A 19,472-nucleotide genomic window follows, 5' to 3' on the forward strand; every position below is an offset into this window, starting at 1 on the left:
GCTTTTGCTGTTTTATTCCATGGGTGATTGCCAAACAAGCTTTCAGCATTAATTGTGTCTCTGGCTGGAGCATAATGTATGTGCAAGACACACCACTCCTGTTAAAATAGCTCTCAAGACTTCATTTCACAGAAGTTAAAGTTCGTTCTGGACCTTCCTACTCTCTTTTCCAGGTGCTGGAGTTGCTTGCAAGGAGAGTACTGCTGCCAGACCCTGTGAGTTCTTGTATGGGCCAGAGGTAGCTGTAACTTGTCCAGGCTGGTTGTGCTGAGGCTGAATGCTGGAAGGGGGCACTTGGAGGTTGGCACCTCACCAAGGCCGGTGGCTTGGATCTGTCAGTGGAGGGTGACTTGCTGCAAAGAGATCATGGCCTCATCCCGGCTCGTGGCAAGATCTAGGGACATTGCTAATGTCATGCAACGGCTTCAAGGTAAGAGATGGTCTCTGGCTTTTGCCTTTGTTTATTCATTTATAAATTGAGGTTCCTACTCTTTACACAGTCAGGACAGTATTTGATTATGAAATTTAGTAGCTCTTCTAAACTTATCTATCAGAAAATACGTACAGTGTATCTGAAAAATTCTGATTATGAGTTCTCTGGCACATAATTCATTGTAATGTTTAAAAGCCAGTATTACTATGAGCCTGAATTCATAGGGTCAGACTCTGATGCTGTTTCTGCTGTAAGAGCAGGTTGTACATCAATTTTCTCATGGAGAAGAGAACAGAAAACATATCTCTTTTTCTCAATTATGAAGTCTATGTGTACAGTCTTTACAATAAACTAGTATTTTTGCTAGTATTACTTCCTTTCTCCAAAAAAGAACCAGTTCTCATTGTGTTATTAAGTATTGAAGAATTCATAACTTAATGAGCTAATTATTGACACTGAAGCTAGTGATGTTTAAAATATCTTATTACAAGATATTGCGTTGAATATTCATTATTTTTTATTTTCTTATTTTTATGAGGTTACTATCTTAATTTTTCAAAGTTATACATGAATGCTGCAGTTAAAATTTTGTACTCAGAACTCATGCTTTTGTTCATTTATTTCTGGTCACTACCTCTATCGTCAGCGCTGAGTAGAGCTTATTTTCTGTTTAATTTCAAACTTAACCATTAATCACTGAAGCTACTACCTTCTTCATCTTCTATACCTGGAAACTTTATTTTCCCATAGTTTTCCTTTCATTTATTGTTTTTCTTATGTGATGAGATTTCTGAACTTTCTTCCTGGTCACCAGATGCAACTAGCATGCATGATTTCTGTGTAGTCTCAGTAGAGAAACATGAGAATAAATGAGGATACAAATTTTGTCCTATCTAGGCTGGATAAAGCACTTCTCCAACTCCAAAATACACACTTCTGCCTCATGATTTTTTTGTGATTACTTATTTTCCCTGTATTTTTCTATTTCTTAGGCTGAAATCTTGAATAACTGTTGTTCAAAGTGCCCACAAATGTAGAATAAACAAATATTCCCTGCCTAGAGAATTTGTAGTTTAAATGTTAAGGTTAGATGCTCAAGGCAGATGCAAATATGCACAAGGAAAAAATGAGACAACTTGGGTCACAGAACAGATGGGAGTCTCAGTTTGTGTATACACATACATGGCAGGTTCTTAATAAGGATTTCATGAGGGTGAGGAAAAAAAGATTTGAAGAAAGAAATTATTATAGAACTGTCAACAATTTGAGTAAAATAACAGAGATACTTTAAGTTTATAAAGACAAATTGTAAGCGAAAAGGACAGGGTGTTCTGGGGAATTCATCCAGGCTGGTACTCTGAAGCAATGAATCAAGAGGATTCTACAGGAACATTAAAAATCACGTGGACTGTTAATTGTCAAATTACTTTTTACTATTTTTTCTAAATATCTAAAAAGTTGTTAGTGATGAAATGGCTGTTTTGTTTATTTGTCTTGTTGTTTTTTTTTGTTATTTAATCATTTTTCTTTTTTCAGTATATTTTGTTAGATTGAAATCTGATATCAGATTCAAAATAGTTTTGGTTATTTTTTTGGGGCATGAAGCAAAAGTAAATGACTTTTGAAGATCATTTAGAAGAAAACACATGAAACTAAAAACATACTTGTCATTGTATGTTAGTTTGAAGTCATTATTCTAACTGGATTCTTTGCTCCTCAGAAAAAATTGATTCAGCTTTGTATTGCTGTGATCTGGGTTTTGCTGCAGAAGCACTACTTCAACAATGTTTTGCTTTGCCAAGGCTGGAGTGCTTGGAGCCTAAGTCTTTTTTTAGTTTATGTTTCTGCATTATGGATGAGCAGACAGTCAGCAGTGTGACTACTTTAGCTCTTTTGTGTTAAGATTACTCTACCTTTCAGAAACTGTAATCAACTGGAACAGGAGCAGGAATGGACTTAGGAACAGGAAGAGATTTCATGGCATGTTTGCATGGCATCCCAGTGTCTGTGTGGTTGGAACAGGATGCTTAGTGCCAGACCACAGTGGACTTGACAGTATTCACGGTGTGACAGATGCTTTGGTGGGGCCTCTGTCAGTGCAGAGCCACAGTTTGGATGTACAGTGCCTGCTTTTGTACCTGGCTATGAGCAAGTCAGGGGAGATTCCTTGTATGATATTGTTGGAGGATGCTGTAGGATGTCAGTACTGGAAAGTCATTGGGATTGAGGGAAGGAGATAAAGCAAGTCTTGGTCCTCACTCCACATTATTGTCTCATATTCACTTCGCAAATTTCCAATGATTTTTTTTTTGTTGTTGTGGGAGGTGTAGAAAAGGCCAGAAAAATGCTTCTCATCACTGAGATTCTCAACACCAGTTTTGAAGTCTCAAGAAAATATGCTGTGTGTGAATAGAACTGTATCAATTTTCCTAAAAACTGTCAAAAGATAAATGTAAAATCAGCTTTTTTTTTTTTTTTTTTTTTAAATCATTTATTATGATGTAACAAGTGTAATTTTTTTTTTTTCCCCACAATATCACATGGGACAAATTCACATGGGACAGTCATGAAGATGTGCTGCATGTTAAGGTGCAAGCATGTAGCAACATGTCATATAGTTGTGCACGTGCAAACATCGTCCACAGTTTTGCAGTTTCTTACCCGGGAGAATGGTGGACCTAGTCCTTTAAACCAAGGTTCATAAGCTGAGGAGAGAGGTGGACATTGAGTAAGATCTGTATTTTCTAATTTCATCATCCCTGTCACTCTAATAAAAAATGTCACGTATGGCTATCTATTATAGCTCAGTCTGCAGTCTGAGGAGAGAAAGACCTCTCCAGGAGGTGCACTATACCCTGTCATGGGCATCTGGATTAAAGAAGACATTTTTGAAACATATCCATCCCAGAATATTTTTTATTCTGGGAATTTTATAACATATATGTAATAAGCAACAGCTGTATTGAAGAATGACTGTATCACAATTGGTTAACCACAACTAGTAACATACATAGTTGCTTCCATATCATTCTTTTGCTATTCAAGTACACTTTGGGGAGAGTGACATCTTTCCACCTCTGTGTACTGCTTACCCTTTCCTCAGTGCTGGCTCTAGTGGTCTGCCCTGCAAGCGTAGCTGTTAAGAGAATTAACAGTGGAGGTATGTGAACTTTTGATTGCAGTTTATATGTGAAGAATCTCATATTTGAGGTACTACAGAGTAAATTGATGGCATCCTTTAGTGTCTTTGCATAATTTATTCCTTGCTAACACAAGCTTGAGGATTCCTACCATACCTTTTTCTTCTTACTTTACTTTTTCACATTACAAAAACCCTCACAATGCCTGAGCAGAACTGGTATACACCATCAGTTGAAGTCACATTCCTGGAATTCTTCGGGGTTATTCAAAGGAGTAAATGCCACAGACAAATAAAATGTCACAAAGGGTCTGCTTCTTTGTCTAGGGGGAGTGCCAGCTTCTCACTCATTATACATAGTCATACATTAAAGATTCTTATAACGCTTTTAGTAGCTATAAAAATCAAAGCAGGCAGTGCTAGAAAACAAGCTAGTAAAAGCTTTGTGACGTCTGGCATCAAGATAATGTATTTTCCTTAAGTAGTTCACTCACAGACAAACTGCAGTCATACTGTTTTCTGAAGGAAAAAAGGTAGGGTCCCATTCTTCCAGACACTGTGTCTCATACATTGGCCTCCTCTTGCTGGCTTGTAGGATGATAGCAGAAGAGTCACTATATCGTACTACTACAGAAGACATTTCTCCTCCCCACTTTTCTCTTCCTCCTTTTATTCCAATTTTTCATTTAGTAGTCTATTTAAGAGAGAGATGTTTCTGAGTGGCATTGTGTTCGTCATTTAGTCAAACGGGATATTTTTGTGGATTGCTAAAATTCAGCCTGCATTGTAATCCTAATTTATAAGACACCCAAATTAAATTGCTCTGGTATCACCGATATTTTTTTGATTTGAATCTCATTCAATAAAACCATTTCTATGGTGTGCAATGTACAGCAACTAAAACAATATTCTGTTATAAGATACGTTTTGTATATCTTGCAAATGGCATGAAACCTTAAAAAATATTCTCAATCTTCTTTTTACTTCTGGGCTGCGCTACTGTTCTGGTAAGACCCAAGCTCATTTGGGCTCAGGGCAGTGTTGTGCTTTTGTAAAAGCCCTGCAGAGAGACTTTATAATGCTGAAAAAGACATTGGGAAAGAAAGAAACTTGGCCATTCATGAAGGCCAGCTGCGATGGAAAGTAGCCACAGTTGCTCTAGTAACCTTCATAACTCTCCTGAGAAATTTAACACGGGTCGAATTAGCTTAAAATTCCATCGTTTTATTTGAATTTATCTACAAGTAAATACTATCTGTAGTTTAATTTTAATGCTGTCCTTATGGTCACGCTATTCATAGAATGCTGATCTGTTTGGGGTTTTCAATTCTTCTATTTATTTTCCTTCCTTTCACATCCTAGCATCTTTTCCATTCTGTTGTAGCAGTAGCCATTGGTCATGTGCTAGATTTTTTTTTTTTTTTCTTTTAGCTGATAAGTACTTTGTTAATAAGTACTTTCATCAGCCTTTCTCTCTGGTTGTTTTCTATATAAGTAAACAGTGCCAAGAACTGCAGTTTAACATTAAGCTAAGCTGATTTAACAGATACCCACTACTGAAAGCTAGCTTGCTTTGCTGCAGGCATATTTCCAACTTTCTTTCCAGCAGTGCTGCTTCTCTTAAATCAGAACCAGATGAAAAAGATAGATGGTTTGTAAAGGTTGGGTGAGCACCTGGTGGCACCTCCCTTTTGCATTCGTCACTCAAAATGGAACATTGCATTTTTAAATGCAATATTGAAAGTACGTTCCTGGTCAGGATTGGAATGTGCACAAGTTAAGCAGTAGAGTTTTACCCTCTCATCACAAATACTTTCCTAGTTAAAATTTCTGTCCAGTTTGCTGACATATGCTGGTTCCACATGGTTCCACTGCTGCTGTTCCTTTGCAATTCTTCACACGCTTAATTGTCCCACCTATATTTCTGCAAATGCCTAGAGATTTGGAAGATTTTTGAGTCACAAAAAATGACAATGTAAAGTAATTATTATTCTCTCATGTGAGCAAGTCTTGGAACTAAAGCTATTAACTACACACTGACAGTAGGCTAATGGGAAGTGAGTACTTTTTGACTCTTTTTGCTCTGTCATCTATATGAGTGGAATGCCAAGTAAGTCTAAATGACAACTTAGGAATCTAAATGGCATGATAGATTATGTATAAACTAGGAGTCAGACAAACTTTTTTTTTTTTTTTTTTTTTTTTTTTTGCGAAAATGTAAGTTAATTTTATTTCATAGCAAAATGAGCTTTATGAGTGAAGATTAAGACAGATGGAAAAACTGCAGGTGCAAGTAAAACTGTCAATGGTTAGACAGAAAAAAAAAATAGATAAATCATGTTTTCATTTACTAAGACAAAATTATGTGAGTTAGACTCACGTAATGTGAGCAGCCAGAGATATGCAGGTTAAATATTAGTTAACAGTGGATAAGGAATCTCATTAAGGCTAGCTATGAAATCGCTGTGGCAGGAAGTATTTAATTCTGGTTTATGCATGGGCAAACAAATCATGTGGGTATCCACTTCATGTCTTTTCTGACCCATGTATCTCGTAGTAATAACCTGATGTATTGTTCCCAGAGAAATTCTGAACTGGCTGTAGATATTTCAGAAAAATATGGGCATGTTTAACTAAATGATTAACTAGTAGCATAAGTGACTAAAGAAGGGAAGGAATTCTAGATATCGTGTTGTACTGTAATGTTTTCTCATAGTAGTAAATATCACAGTGAAAGGAATCATATGGTGTGGTTTTTTTTTTTTTTTTACTGCAATTGACTTTCATTCTGTGTTCTCCTCAATAAAAATACAGTCCTGGGGCAGTCTGTGTAATGCAGCATTTGTTTTAGTGCACTGTACTCCTGTTTTTGTTTCTTTCTCATTGTGGATGGCCAGCCAGGATACAAAGCTCTGAAGATCACACAGAGGATGAAGATAGCGAGCAAATATTTCTTACTGTATTACTTTTTCAGAAAAATTAGTGCATTTTTTCGATTCCCATCTGGGATAAATTGCATATTTAGTGTAGGAAGAAGTTTGATGTTTTACTGTTGTACATTGAGAGGGCTTCCACATTTTTTCTCGAAGAGTGGAGTTCAAAAACTGTAATTCTTCTCTTCAGACAGGATTCACTAGATAAAAATTGAGGGGCAAAACTAGAGGAGAAATCCTCCTTGGAAGATTTGCTCTATAAACAGTGGTTAAAGATGGTGCTTTTTCATTGACAATTCCTCCTATCTTGAAGAACAGATCCAAAATATGTCAGACAAATTGTGTTTTAGACAAATTTGTCTTCACCAGCTCTACTTTTCTCAGTCTTCTTTGACAAGTTCAGATGTAGGCATCTGTGCTACAGCTGTTGGAAGCTAGTTGTGATAAATCTCAATCTGAGGTAAGAAATTGTTTTCAGTTGCAAGATTTTATCTTAAAATAACATCTGCCAGATTTGTTACTATATGTCAGTTTTGAAGGCTTAGTGAAGATAAAGATTTTGAGAAGAAAAATATTATAGTGATGAGTACTTTTGCAAGGTCCCTCTCTTCTCTGACAGTTTGCTAGACAGATGGTTATTTTAGTAGTAGTATTGGGCTGAGAATATTCTATGTTCACATAAAGAATTCTGTAGTGTAAAGGAAAAGTATTTAAATGAGAATGCTCTAATTATTTCCTGTAATCCTGTTTTATTTTTTTTTTTATAAATCAAGACTTTACCACCTTTAATTATGAAGATGATGATAATCAGAAAGCTTACTTGCTAGTAGCTAAAACACAAAAATAACACCTAGCAATTTATTCTATAGGCTATTCCTAGTTGGCAGTTTTTATTTTGTACTTTAGATTCCATTTGCTTAAAAATATCTTCGTTTCTGTCACAAAGCTTCTCCTTGTGAGTCATATCACAGACTTCTAATTTTAGATTTGCACTGAGTTTTAGATGGCAATTGTACGTGTCCACGTGAATAGTCTATTATCATGAGCATGAAAACAGGCAACATGTTCTGCCTTTCATCTAAAATGAGAGAGCCAGATGAGGGAAGTGTCAACAACCTATTAAGAATACAGAACTCCATTTAGAGAAGGGAAAAAAAAAAAGCAGCAACAACAAGCAACAACAACAAAACTTAAAGGAAAAAAAAACCCTAGTCATTCGGAAATTACTTCTCAAGCTAAACTAAGATGCTGTACACTCACTTCTAATATATTTCAAACATTTTATATTTTATTACTTTATATTACTTTATATTTTATTACTTATTTACAGAGCTAGTATTTTTATTTAAATTCTGGTTGCTTTTTTTTTTTTTTTTTTTTTTTTTTTTTTTTCTTTTCCTCATTTATTAATAGACTTTAATTTAGGGTTTATCCATGTACCATTTATTTTTCAGAATGTGTGTGTGAATGAAGTAGGGTTAATTGTAAAGGCTAACCCCCATGCTGCCTATGAAACAGATCCTGTTTTACTGTAGGCACTGCACATTTTGATTCCATAGCAGAACTATCTGGGATCTAGTGGGAAAGCATTACAGCATTTCAGGTCAAGTAACTTGCAGGTGAATATGGAAAAATGGAATAATGCTGAGTTGCTACACACTAAGAGAAGCTCCTTCTGAGCTCTGGCCCAGATATGGCCCATCCCACCTGGAGGTCAAGCCACCATATATTGCCTAGCTCTCCACTAAAGCCCTGTCTCTAATGCTCCCACTGCTGAAGAGTCACAGTCATTATCACATAGCATAGTGAAATATGGGAGATTCATTCTGAACATTAATATGAATATAAATAATGTCTTAAAGAGGGAAAAAATTGTGCAACTTCCTTTATTAGAATTCTACTAGATATTATGCAATTGCATTTCAGCATTTGTTACCTACTCTTCTTTTTAAGAGGATTATGCCTTCATTGATGCACATTGGTTTAAGTGTCTGTGGGGAGTCTATGTAATCTCATTATTACACTGTGCCACTGCTTGTGATAAACCTGCAAAACCTGTGAATCTCCAAGCTGAAGACTGCCATATTCACCTGGATACTACATGTATCTGGAACACTTAGTAACAACACTTAGTAACAACTTGTATCTATGTGGACATTGCAGCAGAATGAGGGTTACATCTGAGTTACTCAGATCACAGAATTTCTCTTTATCTATGCCAGTAGAATTCCCAGGGAAAATCCATCATCTCCTTAGAGCAATCTGTACAAATGTGATACACAGTATCTTTGCTTTGTGTAGGTTACTCATACAGACCAAAAATAATATGTCAAGATCACATAGGATGCTTGGATGTTGCCATTGGTATACTCAGGGAGGTGCAGCTTCACCTGCTCTGATATCAAGGAACATATGTCAGTGTGGGCATCTTGACTTGAGGTGCTATTGCAAGAAAGCTGCTTGTGAGAAAGCAAGCTTCCAGACCTTGTGAATGCAGCAGCTGTTCTATAAAGGTTTTATCTTAAGCTCATTATAACAAAGGAAAAATCTTCTTTCTATAAGGTGAGGGGAATGAACTATTACAGCAACAGTAGTTGAAGAGTATTACTTGTTAGCTTTCCGGTCATGGAGTGGAAAAAATATCTCACATATCAGATCACTGTATTCAGGAAAATATGGGGCCAAGCCGATATATCAAAGTAAGGCAAAACATTGTGTAGTGGTTTAAGAGAAAAAATAAATAAAATAAAAAAAGAGGAGGGGGAGGGGGGGAAGAGTTCTTTTAAACATAAATATTGAAAAGAATATCTAAGTTTTTGGACTGAATTTTCAGTCTCTCAAGTAAACTAAAATAAACACTCGTGAGCACTGATCCAATCACATTACTAGATTCTGTTATTATCCACATTGACTACCTATTTGGGTGCTATTTTGCAGCTTGAATGCTCCATTCATGCATGAGGAAAGCCAATGCACCTTGTTACAATAAGAACAAGAAATACCTTTTAATGGAACTTACAAAGCTTGTAGTTTTTTTTCCTACTGGGGAGAGAGACATCCAAAAATGAATCCTTCCTTGAGATTTTGTGGTGAGAGAGTATCGTATCATCAGCTAAGCTGCACTTGTGAGCTTGGCTGACCTTTTTTTCTCTGAGGAGAGCATAGTCACAGAAACTCAGGCAATAGAGCAGATGTTATATTTAAGGAAATTTAAAAGTTGGGGGTCTGAACAGACAGGAGAGACAAAGTTGACACTCTTCAATGATCAATTGTAAATAATTGAAGAAACAAATATAATGGTGTTAATGGAGGTTATGGGCGTAAAGCTCTGTTAGCAGATGTGAGTTGCAGTAATAAAACCTGGATGATCATACCCTGATTTGAGACTGATCAGGCAAGACATAAGACTAATTAGCCTGGATTTCTAGCTGCTTTACATTACTGAAGTTGTGCAATGCAACAAGAATAAATTTTAAAAAACAGTTGGGCACCCAGAAGTTAGGCCAAAAAAAGGCATAGATGCTGACTTTGTGTATCCAAAGATGAATAGGTGCCTATCTTCAATTAGAAGAACTTTACAGTCTGATCCATAAATATAAAAATACAGTGGATTAAAAACTTAGCTTTATTAGCAGTTAGAAATTAAGAGGAAGACCATGATTATATATGAGGTATTATTTCTAAACCAAGACACTTTAACTTTTTCAACGTTTGTGAGCTGATATCAGCGGGCTATCCTGGAACTGCTGTTCTATTCTTTAGTGCCATGTCCATTATATAAAATATATATATAAAAATGAAACCATTTCATAATCTTATTTATATTTCTGAAAAACATATCCATCCTGATAAGAAGGAAAAAATAGAATTTCTTACTACATTTATTAGTGCTTCCTAAACTAAAGAGATAGTTAATTTTGTTTATTTTAGTCTGGCTGGCTGACTTAAGAGCAGGAAATCTAGCGCTGCTTATCACTGTGTATAATGAAAGGAAGATTCTAGTTGTATAATCTTCTTTCTTAGTCTTGCTTTCCAGAATCTCCTTTTGTTAGGATACTTTGGTGAGCTTGAACACATCCAAGTTGCATAATTCTGCTTTCATAATCCTGAACCTGCCTTTTCGTTTGTGTTGCTACTAAGAAAGCTGTAGGTGTGTCCAACTGCCAGAAGTGACTTGAATAAATGAAAGGAATGAAGAGTTAATTGTTGTGTTTACATACAGTTTCTAAGAGACCAACAGTCTGTGCTCACTGTCTCTGTGTCTGTATTTGAGATTTTAGGCATGTTCAAACATTGTTTTCCCTGGGGAAATTTTTCTGCACAAAAACTCACACTGAATATTTAGCAGAAAAAAATCTTCAAGTTTCCATAGAAAACTGCAGACATTTATGAATGACATTTGACAATCATGTATTATGCTAGTCAAGGTGTTTCTTTAATCTTTTATTGAATTTTGAAAGGAATATGCAAATAAGGAATAAAGGAACACGTTTTGACCTCTGAGGGTGATAAGGATAGTTAATATCACTTTCCAGATGGGAACTGAAATAGAAGAATGTCTCATTATCACCTACAAAAAAAGTGTGGGAATCCACATGGTTTTCATGTAGTCAAGAAGTTTCAGTTCCTGAAACTACTGCAGTGATGAAGTATAAGCTGGGGTCAGGTGCACGTGTATATACCAAGAGCTATTTCTGTTTGTTACTAATTGTTTATTCACTGATGGCTCAAATTGGTGGAAAAGTTAACTGTGCCTTCAGGAATAAAAAGTATCTTGAAATTTATCTTAAAAATTGCAATTCACTCACTCAACTATATGTATAAATGTCACACTGTGAATCAGTGGTGTATTTTCTTCCAATCTTCTGCATTATTATATGCTAGTAATTGAATATTTGTAAGTTTTATAAGTTTAACTGCTCCTCTCTCTTTCAGTAAACTTGTTCTTGGCACCATTAAAACAGCAAGCCTCATACAATCAGCCACAAGCATGCAAATACAATGATTATTCTCTGACTGTCAGTAGATTTCTACTTTGAATGAGTTCAAACCTGGAATCTATGCATTTCTCTTGCAGACTTCAATGATGTAGTTGATTAACATAATAACAGAAGTTAAGGAGCTCGGGTTATTTACACAGCCTTATGCTAAATTTTAAAAGTATAAAGTTGAACTATGATAATGTCAGAGGTAATGCAAAAGAAAGAGATAAACAAATTTACATGAAAATAAGAATTGAACTTTATTGTAGGAAAGGAAAAGATTGAGTTGATTGATCAAAATTCTGGACAAGTAACAATTCTGTGTTTCCAAATTGGGAAGAGTAAAGTAAAGAAATTGGAGCTGAATGGAAAATTGAATGGCTATTAAGAGGAATAAAAAATCAGAAAATATCTTTTAATGCTTTCTTTGCTTCTACCAGAAAGATAAACTTGTCATTAGAAGTTATGTAAAAAGCTGTGAATAATATTATCAAGACAACAGAACTAACTAAAACATTGTAAGATACATAGGAGGGAAAGAAGAGATTAAATGAAAGCAAAAGAAACCTAAAAAGCTTTCTAACAACTAGAAATTCTAAAGGAAAAAAAACAAAAACAAACAAACAAACAAAAAAAAACAAAAAAAAATGGGGGGGGAGATGGGGGGGAAGAGGGTTGGGGAAGAAACAATGCAAGAGCATTGCTTTGAAAAAAAGGAAATGGAGAAACTATTTTACTTTGTGATACATAAAAAGTTACAAGAGTTTTAATTGTGTTATCAGCTACAAATTCTTTCAATCTCAATCAAGATCTAATAAATTTGCTCTAAAGTTTAGTTCATTGTGGTAGTTTATTTTGGAAGCACTACACTGTAGCTGCTAATAAAGAATGTATCTGCATTGCTCTGAGTATCTGTCGTGGTGAGAAACTAATCCTAGATTCAACATTTTTCGTCGCAGTATTCTGTTTCAAAGCCCTCACACTCAAAAAAAGAGAGATGTCTTTCATCTGAATTGTTAACTTTAGCTCTGAAGACAGTCAAAATGTAGCATTCCTTGATTGTTCTCTGGCAGAATTTGACCACTTGCAAATTACCAGGTGACAGGTGGATGCTGAGTTGTGCTTCTCTGATCCCACAGCATTCTTCTGTACTTGCTGGGGTGACAAGTTCGAATTACATGGCAGAAGCTGTTCATTTTTTTCTTTATAAAGAAGCACTGAAATTTCTTCTGATAAATTGTCCTTGTTCTCATAGTTATTGCTTATGTATCCAAATAATTAGGAATCCTGAGTCCATGTAATTTAGCTTTATACCAATAAATTGTTGCCCTTTAAATTTTGTTTTCTACTAAAAAAGTGTTGCTTTGCATTTCTTTACATATTCAGAATTTACAGTTTCTTTACATATTTGGCTTATAAATGACTCAGTTATTTTAACATTGAAACATTATAATTTTTCACTGTTTTGCTTCAGAACAAGAAGTAGGAAGAATTAGAAGGTTGTTTTTTAGTAGATCATACTTACATATGATCACGTCCATGTCTGTTGGCTCAGATTTGTTGTTAGACATTGTCATCTAGATTTGTATTCAGGCATAAAAACATTTTACTTATGTTGTGCTCTAAAGTTACAACTCAATAGCTTGTCACCGAAAGTCATATGTTCCATTTACATGACCTCTTTCATTCTGTCTCAGTCCAGTGCTATAGGATGTTGATCATCTGCTCTCCAGAAATCTTTTTTCCACAGTGACTGAACAGAATCTGTGGACGATTGCCAGCAGTGTTGGGCATAAGCTGCTTTGGCAGATTTACCTCTTTAAAGCTGTGCTTTATTTGGAGGAAAATTGTCTCCTTTCTCATGCCCATAAAAAGAAAAAATAAGCAAACAAAAAAACCCAACAAACCAAAACTCACCCTTCAGAATAAAACTAACTGAAATAAACCTAGTGATAAAGACTGAGATAAACCTATCTAGTGAAAAAAGAAAAAAAAAAAAAAAAGGACTTGTTAAATAAATCCCAAACTACAGATTTTCAGTTCATTTTCAGTCCCTTTGTGGACTGACTGTGCTTTGCTGTTCAGCAATTAAGGCAAAATCAGATTAAGTTGTTGGCCAGTGCTATAAAGCATAATCTAATAACCTAATTTCTCTAGTTTCCCTTTTTTCTCCCATTCTGGCATTGAAATTAAGAGAATACATATGTCTACACTCTTTCTCATAACTGTGACTCAAATACAGATTGAAAATACTGTCAGTACACTACCAACATCTTACTGGTATGTAGAAAATATGCAGGGTTTGCAGCTGGTTTGTCACCCTTGAGGAACAGCCTAAATGTTTTGATGAAGGCTCAGGTAGACTTTTTGGAGAAGCTAGCAGAATGTACACCAGATGATCATGACCTACCAGGAAAATTAGTAATTGTGTAGTTATGAGAGGCTGCAATCAGCTTGTCCCAATCACCTGCAAAATTTTAGTATTAAATCCTGCTTACTTAATCAAGTACATAATTAATCTAATTGACAAAGCCTGAACACAGAAAGTGCAGAAGTGTTGTGATATACACACAACACAGTGTATACAGTATAAATTAAGCACTAAACTGATCGAATCATCTTTTTAGACCTTTATGTGAATTAGAGCTCCACTGAAAAGGAACAGCAATATATTCACAGCAACTTCATAGCATTTTGAGGCAATTGTGTGACCATCATTACCAGTTTTTTAAGGCACTGATCTTTTAGAAGATCCCAGCTTGGAAAGACAAACCACTTTTTCCTGCATTTATGGAGTAGAGATAGTAAAGATTTGCATAACAGTGGGTTGAATACTGGAATTGTAGATAGAAGATAAGTACTGTAGCCACAGGAGAAAATAGAGGTTCCGAAAGAACCTGGAAACTCTCTTGCTGAGCACAAATCTCCCAATTCCTCAGCAAAAGATAAAGCTTGAAGACAGGACCCCTCCTTGTGTCCCAGGGTTTGCAGAGCTGAATTTGTTGGCTCCTGGTGCTCACACTCAGCCTTGGGTCTCACTAGAGATTTTTCACTGGGAGTTTAGTTTGCAGGGAGACTCTTTAACCTCTGTGGATGAGTGTTATGTGGGTCACCCAGGTGTGACACAGATAGGAATTGCCATACACTTCTTCAATCATTCTGTAATAATTGTTCCTGATATGCTAAACACAATTCTGTATTCTTCCTGATTTCTAACACATAGAAATACGCAGTGGAATTGTTTAAAAAAGAAACCAACAAACTCCACCTCCCCTTCTTCTTGCAGAAACCCCAAACAGTGTGAAATGTTATCCCATAAAGAGCCTCTCGATTTGTAAACACTCAACTGTGGAAAACGCTCTCCTACTTCAACAGCAGTACTTACTGAGGTCATAACTGTCCTTTCCAATCTGTGCAGTACTCCACCCATATGTTGTTTTTATGGAGAGCTGAAATCATGACAAAAAGATCAGAAGGAAATAATCCCTGCGTTGAATTTTGCTCGGCTTTTTGTTTGTTTTCTTGAAAGGGAGTTTTTCAGATGCTGGTTATTTTTAGCACTTGTGAAACTGAAAGACAATGAATACTAGACAGAGCCAGGAAAGCTCTGAGCAAATATAGTATTGGTAAAAACTTGGAGCCATACAGTAACACAGTTGCCTTGTACTTGAGCAGGACCATTTCTGCATATTGGCTTCTAAAATTTTGAAGTGTAAAGAATAAGAGGAAAAAAATATATGCAGTTAGCAACTGGGTCCAGTGACAGTGGTAAAATTGTCATATGCAGTATTGCTATTCAAATCTATTCTTTTTAACTTCAAATAATAGTCAGCATTAGTACTGACTAGATTGCAAAGTTTTATTTTCATAAGAGGACACTGAGAAGTACTTTTATCAAGTGTTTATGATCTTTATGATATCAACTACTCAGTTAAGAACTGTAGGTGAATAAAGAAATTTTTACTTAGTCTAATCTGAGCCTATAAACAAATTTGCAAATAGTATGTAAGCACACCTGGGAACTAGAGATTTTTCAATAAGATCCTTTCTTTCAAGATTTTTATCAAACCAGTGAATAGCATAGGTTGTACTTCGGAGCTTCCGGGAAAGATATCTTCAAAAGAAGGATTTCAAAGGTGAGAGTCTCAACTGATTAATACTGTGGGGTTTGGTCACCATTTCAGTGACAGAGCATCAAAAAAGCAAAGCAAGAGAAAGAAACCAAATGGAAGATGATACAACAGTTATTAAAGGTGCAGGAGCAATCGTTGTAAAGGAGTTATTGGTAGAAGAAATAATTTACATCTGAAATGACTTAAGAAAAAGAAAGTGTCAATCAGAAAAGTGATATTGTTAAAAGTGTTGCCGTAGAAGATATGGTTTTAGGAGTTGCATGCCAAGTCAGTTAGCACAACAGTATGCAGAAACAAAATGCAAAGAGAAAAGTGGAGTCAGATAGGAGAAACAAAGCCTGAACAGAGGAAAGAAGAGACTCCTTGATGTTTTAAGATGGTGTGAATAAAAGGAAGCTACTCCAGGATATGAATTAGTAATTGTATTAGCCAGGTTTTTCTTTTCTGAGAAGGCTGCTTTAGGGCATGATGGACTGAAATACTGTCTTCATTTTTGCTGTTAATACAACTAGGATGCTGTAAAACTTTGAAGATTTGGTTTTTTTCCTCCAAGGATTTTTAGTTCACTTGGAATGCTCTGGAAATCCTAAAAGTACAGAATGATCATATGCTTCCTTGCCAATTTTTGAATCATTGTTGCCTTTTTTACCTCTGTACTGATTTGTGCATCAGAGTAGTAGATGCATTTTGAAGTGAGTTTCTTTGCCACAATACTTCAGACAGCTTGAAGTTTTCTGTGCCCAATGGGCAAGAATGTATAGAGGACTGCCTGACCTGCATGGTCCAGCATAATCATCTTGTGCTTATTAACAGAAAGACTGGCTTACTCTAGAATATTTTCATTACATTTGTTTCTCATCCATCTAGTGAGAACACCACTCATCCAGTGTGTTCAAAGAATGTGAGTATATATATATATACATATATATATATATATATATATGTATTTTTTTTTTCCCCTGTAATTTATACTTTACTAGAAAATAATGCCTGGGTTCTGACAACACTCACTAACAGTTTTGGCCAGGTGCCCATGTGTATTGATCTCCTGGTTGAGGCCTCTCCTGGTGAAAGTTTCTGAAGTTCTGCTACTGATTTTTCACAACAGCCACATCTAGCCCATGTGAGAATGTAGGAGGTGCTTTTTAAAGGCACCTCTGAGGTCTCTGAAAGTTTTCTGTGGGGCAGAGCGGGTGAATGCTTCAGCAGCTGCTGTAAAAGATGGAGTTAGAGGATTCCTGTGGGAGAGCTCTACAACCCAAACCAAATAATGGTTTCTTGCTGAGCAGTTGCTTAATCTCAGAATCAATTGAATAGGATCTCACATAATATCCAAATAAAGTTAATTTTATGTAGAGCATAATAATATATATAAAGGTTAGGCTCCTAATCTGATGAGTAGTGTTCCTTACTGTGAATTAGGTATGAATAGTAGTGTTTATGCATATTTAAGTTTTAAAAAGTTCTGAATTGCTATGTAATACAGAACATGTGAAGAACATAGTGTCAGTAATTTATGGACCCAAATCTATGCTTTGTTATCTGCACAGTACAGGTCTTTGAATACAAGTTTCTAATATTCTGGAATTTACAACTTGTTATTGAGACAGTTATTTCTGTTTCCCCAGATTTCCTTTATAATGTAGTCAATACAGTGTGTGGCACATTCAGGGGAAGTTGAAAAGTGGGTTATGTCATCTAGGAAGAAAAATATTGCTAATTCATACAAAACTGTAATTAAAATTATCTGACTGTATTTACAAATTTTTCACTGTTATCAGTAGATTTTGAAGTGGAAGCTTTTTTCAGACACTGCAGTATTTTAGCTTGAAATTTTCTCTTGTGCTTCCTCAGCGCAGTCCATTTTTTTCTACCTCAGCATCCTGAAAATGCTTACTGGGCAGATCCTTTCCGATACTTAATAACTTTAAGTTTACCTAACAATACAACTTGAGTAAACCAATGTAGGGAGGTACGCAGTAAGTAATGCCTTTTATTTAATTCTGTGGAGACTGTAACAGAGCACAATAACACTATTTGACAGAGCAAATTCTCAGCTGCAAAACACTGTTCTTCAACAGAGTCACAATCATTAGTTATGCTTTTTCACTAGTGCTGAACATGCATGCTGCGCTTGTAAACATCTGCCACCAGTGGAGGTGACCCACTGTCACTGTCGCTACTCTTGAGACGTGCCACCCACTGCCTCTCTGTGCTCATACCCACTGTTTGGTCTCCATCAATGTTCAGCAAGTACTGATGAATGCCAATGCAATTTTTTTGCACACAATTTTTTTTTTCCAGTATGGAGGAATTTGGTTACACACATTTGCACCACATGCACTTCCATGTCAGACTCAATTTTGTCAGGCTGCCCCTCTACTGACATCTGTTGCACGCCAACAAAATATGAAGGAATATTTATAGGAAGGTTCAGCCTCTATTACCATACCACCAACATCCACTTCTGACATCATGGGCTAACAAAGTAAAAAAAGAGACATTACTTTAGTAGCACCTCTCATATTTTTATTAAGCAAAAAAAGAGTGCAAAGAATTATTTGTTTCATATCAAAAGATAACATTATAGCTGAAAATGTTAATTAATCTGTGTCTACTTACAGATTAATCTGTGTCTACTTACAGACTGAAGATGTTTACAACATGCGGGTTCATTGACACAAGCACAGCAAATATCCATATATGAACATAATATGTATAAGGATGGATAATAATAATTGTAATTGAAAAATCTGCATTAAGGGGGTCTTCTAACAAGGCTGGTTGAGTAATTGCTAATGTTTGAAAAAGTGGTGGTGGAGTAGGCATCAGAGAAAGACAATTAAGGTTTTTACACTTCATTCTGATGGGAAGGATTCATAAATGAAACCTCAGAAGAGTGATAAGAATTAAGGACAAATGAAGATATCTCTCAGATGAGGCTGAGGAGATCCTGGACAATTTTTAAGCTTCAAGATTCAGAAGCCACATAGGGAATCAGAAAAGAGGAGTGGGTGCAACAGGGCAGGGCCTTAAAGAAAATGTGGGTCATGACAGAAAACTGAAGTAAAGTAGGTGGGAACAGGGACTAGATCAAGGTCAGTAGAAGCAATTAGGGGAAAAAGAAAAAAAAGAAAAAAAAAAAAAAGGAAGAGTAGAATTTCAGCCAAGTGGCAAACTGAACATCTAGAAACAGCTGGTGGAATGATAGAGCTGATGTTTCGGGAAATCCTCTACTCAGGCTCGCAGCCCAAGCAATGGCTTATAAGGCTTATCTAGGCTTTCAATCCTCATTTGTTGGTAGAACTTGATGGATGAGGCAGAGTCTTACAAATGCTGAATAAGAATCACAACACATTTATGCTTCCTTTTTTCCTCTCTGTGCAGAAAACTATGTATTCAAAATAAGTTATAAGATGGCATTTTTTCTCCAATACTGGCATTTTGTCTATGAAGTATTGCTATTATTATTGAAATGGTCACTCAATTTGTTATATCTTTCCCAGATTAGCATGTACCTGTGCACATAAATATTTGTTTTACATTCATGTATGCTTGCATGAACATGTAAGTTAAAGGATATTACCCAGGAGTACTGACAGAGACGCTGTCATATTTTATTATTCTCAAAATGTTATTTGCTGAGGGGGATGAAGAAGAACTGTAATCAAACATTTTATTTTGTAGTGATACTTGCAAATCTGTTAATCGTATTTTTTTTCCAATGAAGCAAAATCTCAAGGTTATTTAACCTAGCTGCAATACCTTAGGTTTGTAATACACCCCCACCGTATACTTTTTAAATATTACATTTTTAACTAGAATCTGTAGAGCTATGTATTCGAACCTCAA

General features: G+C 35.8%; 1 protein-coding gene across 1 annotated transcript in view; it reads left to right on the forward strand.

Moving 5' to 3' along the window:
- Window positions 1-212: 212 nt before the first annotated feature.
- SYNE1 (spectrin repeat containing nuclear envelope protein 1) overlaps window positions 213-19,472 on the forward strand; it is a 274,529-nt gene continuing 255,269 nt past the window's right edge. The window contains exon 1 of the mRNA XM_042812608.1: window positions 213-430. Coding sequence (XP_042668542.1) covers window positions 367-430 — 64 coding nt within the window. The 5' untranslated portion in view covers window positions 213-366. The remainder of the gene's footprint in view (window positions 431-19,472) is intronic.

This window comes from Centrocercus urophasianus, unplaced genomic scaffold, assembly GCF_019232065.1.
Source record: "Centrocercus urophasianus isolate 14NV4802_14NV808 unplaced genomic scaffold, USGS_Curo_1.0 seq_10, whole genome shotgun sequence".
NCBI classification, from domain to species: Eukaryota; Metazoa; Chordata; class Aves; order Galliformes; family Phasianidae; genus Centrocercus; species Centrocercus urophasianus.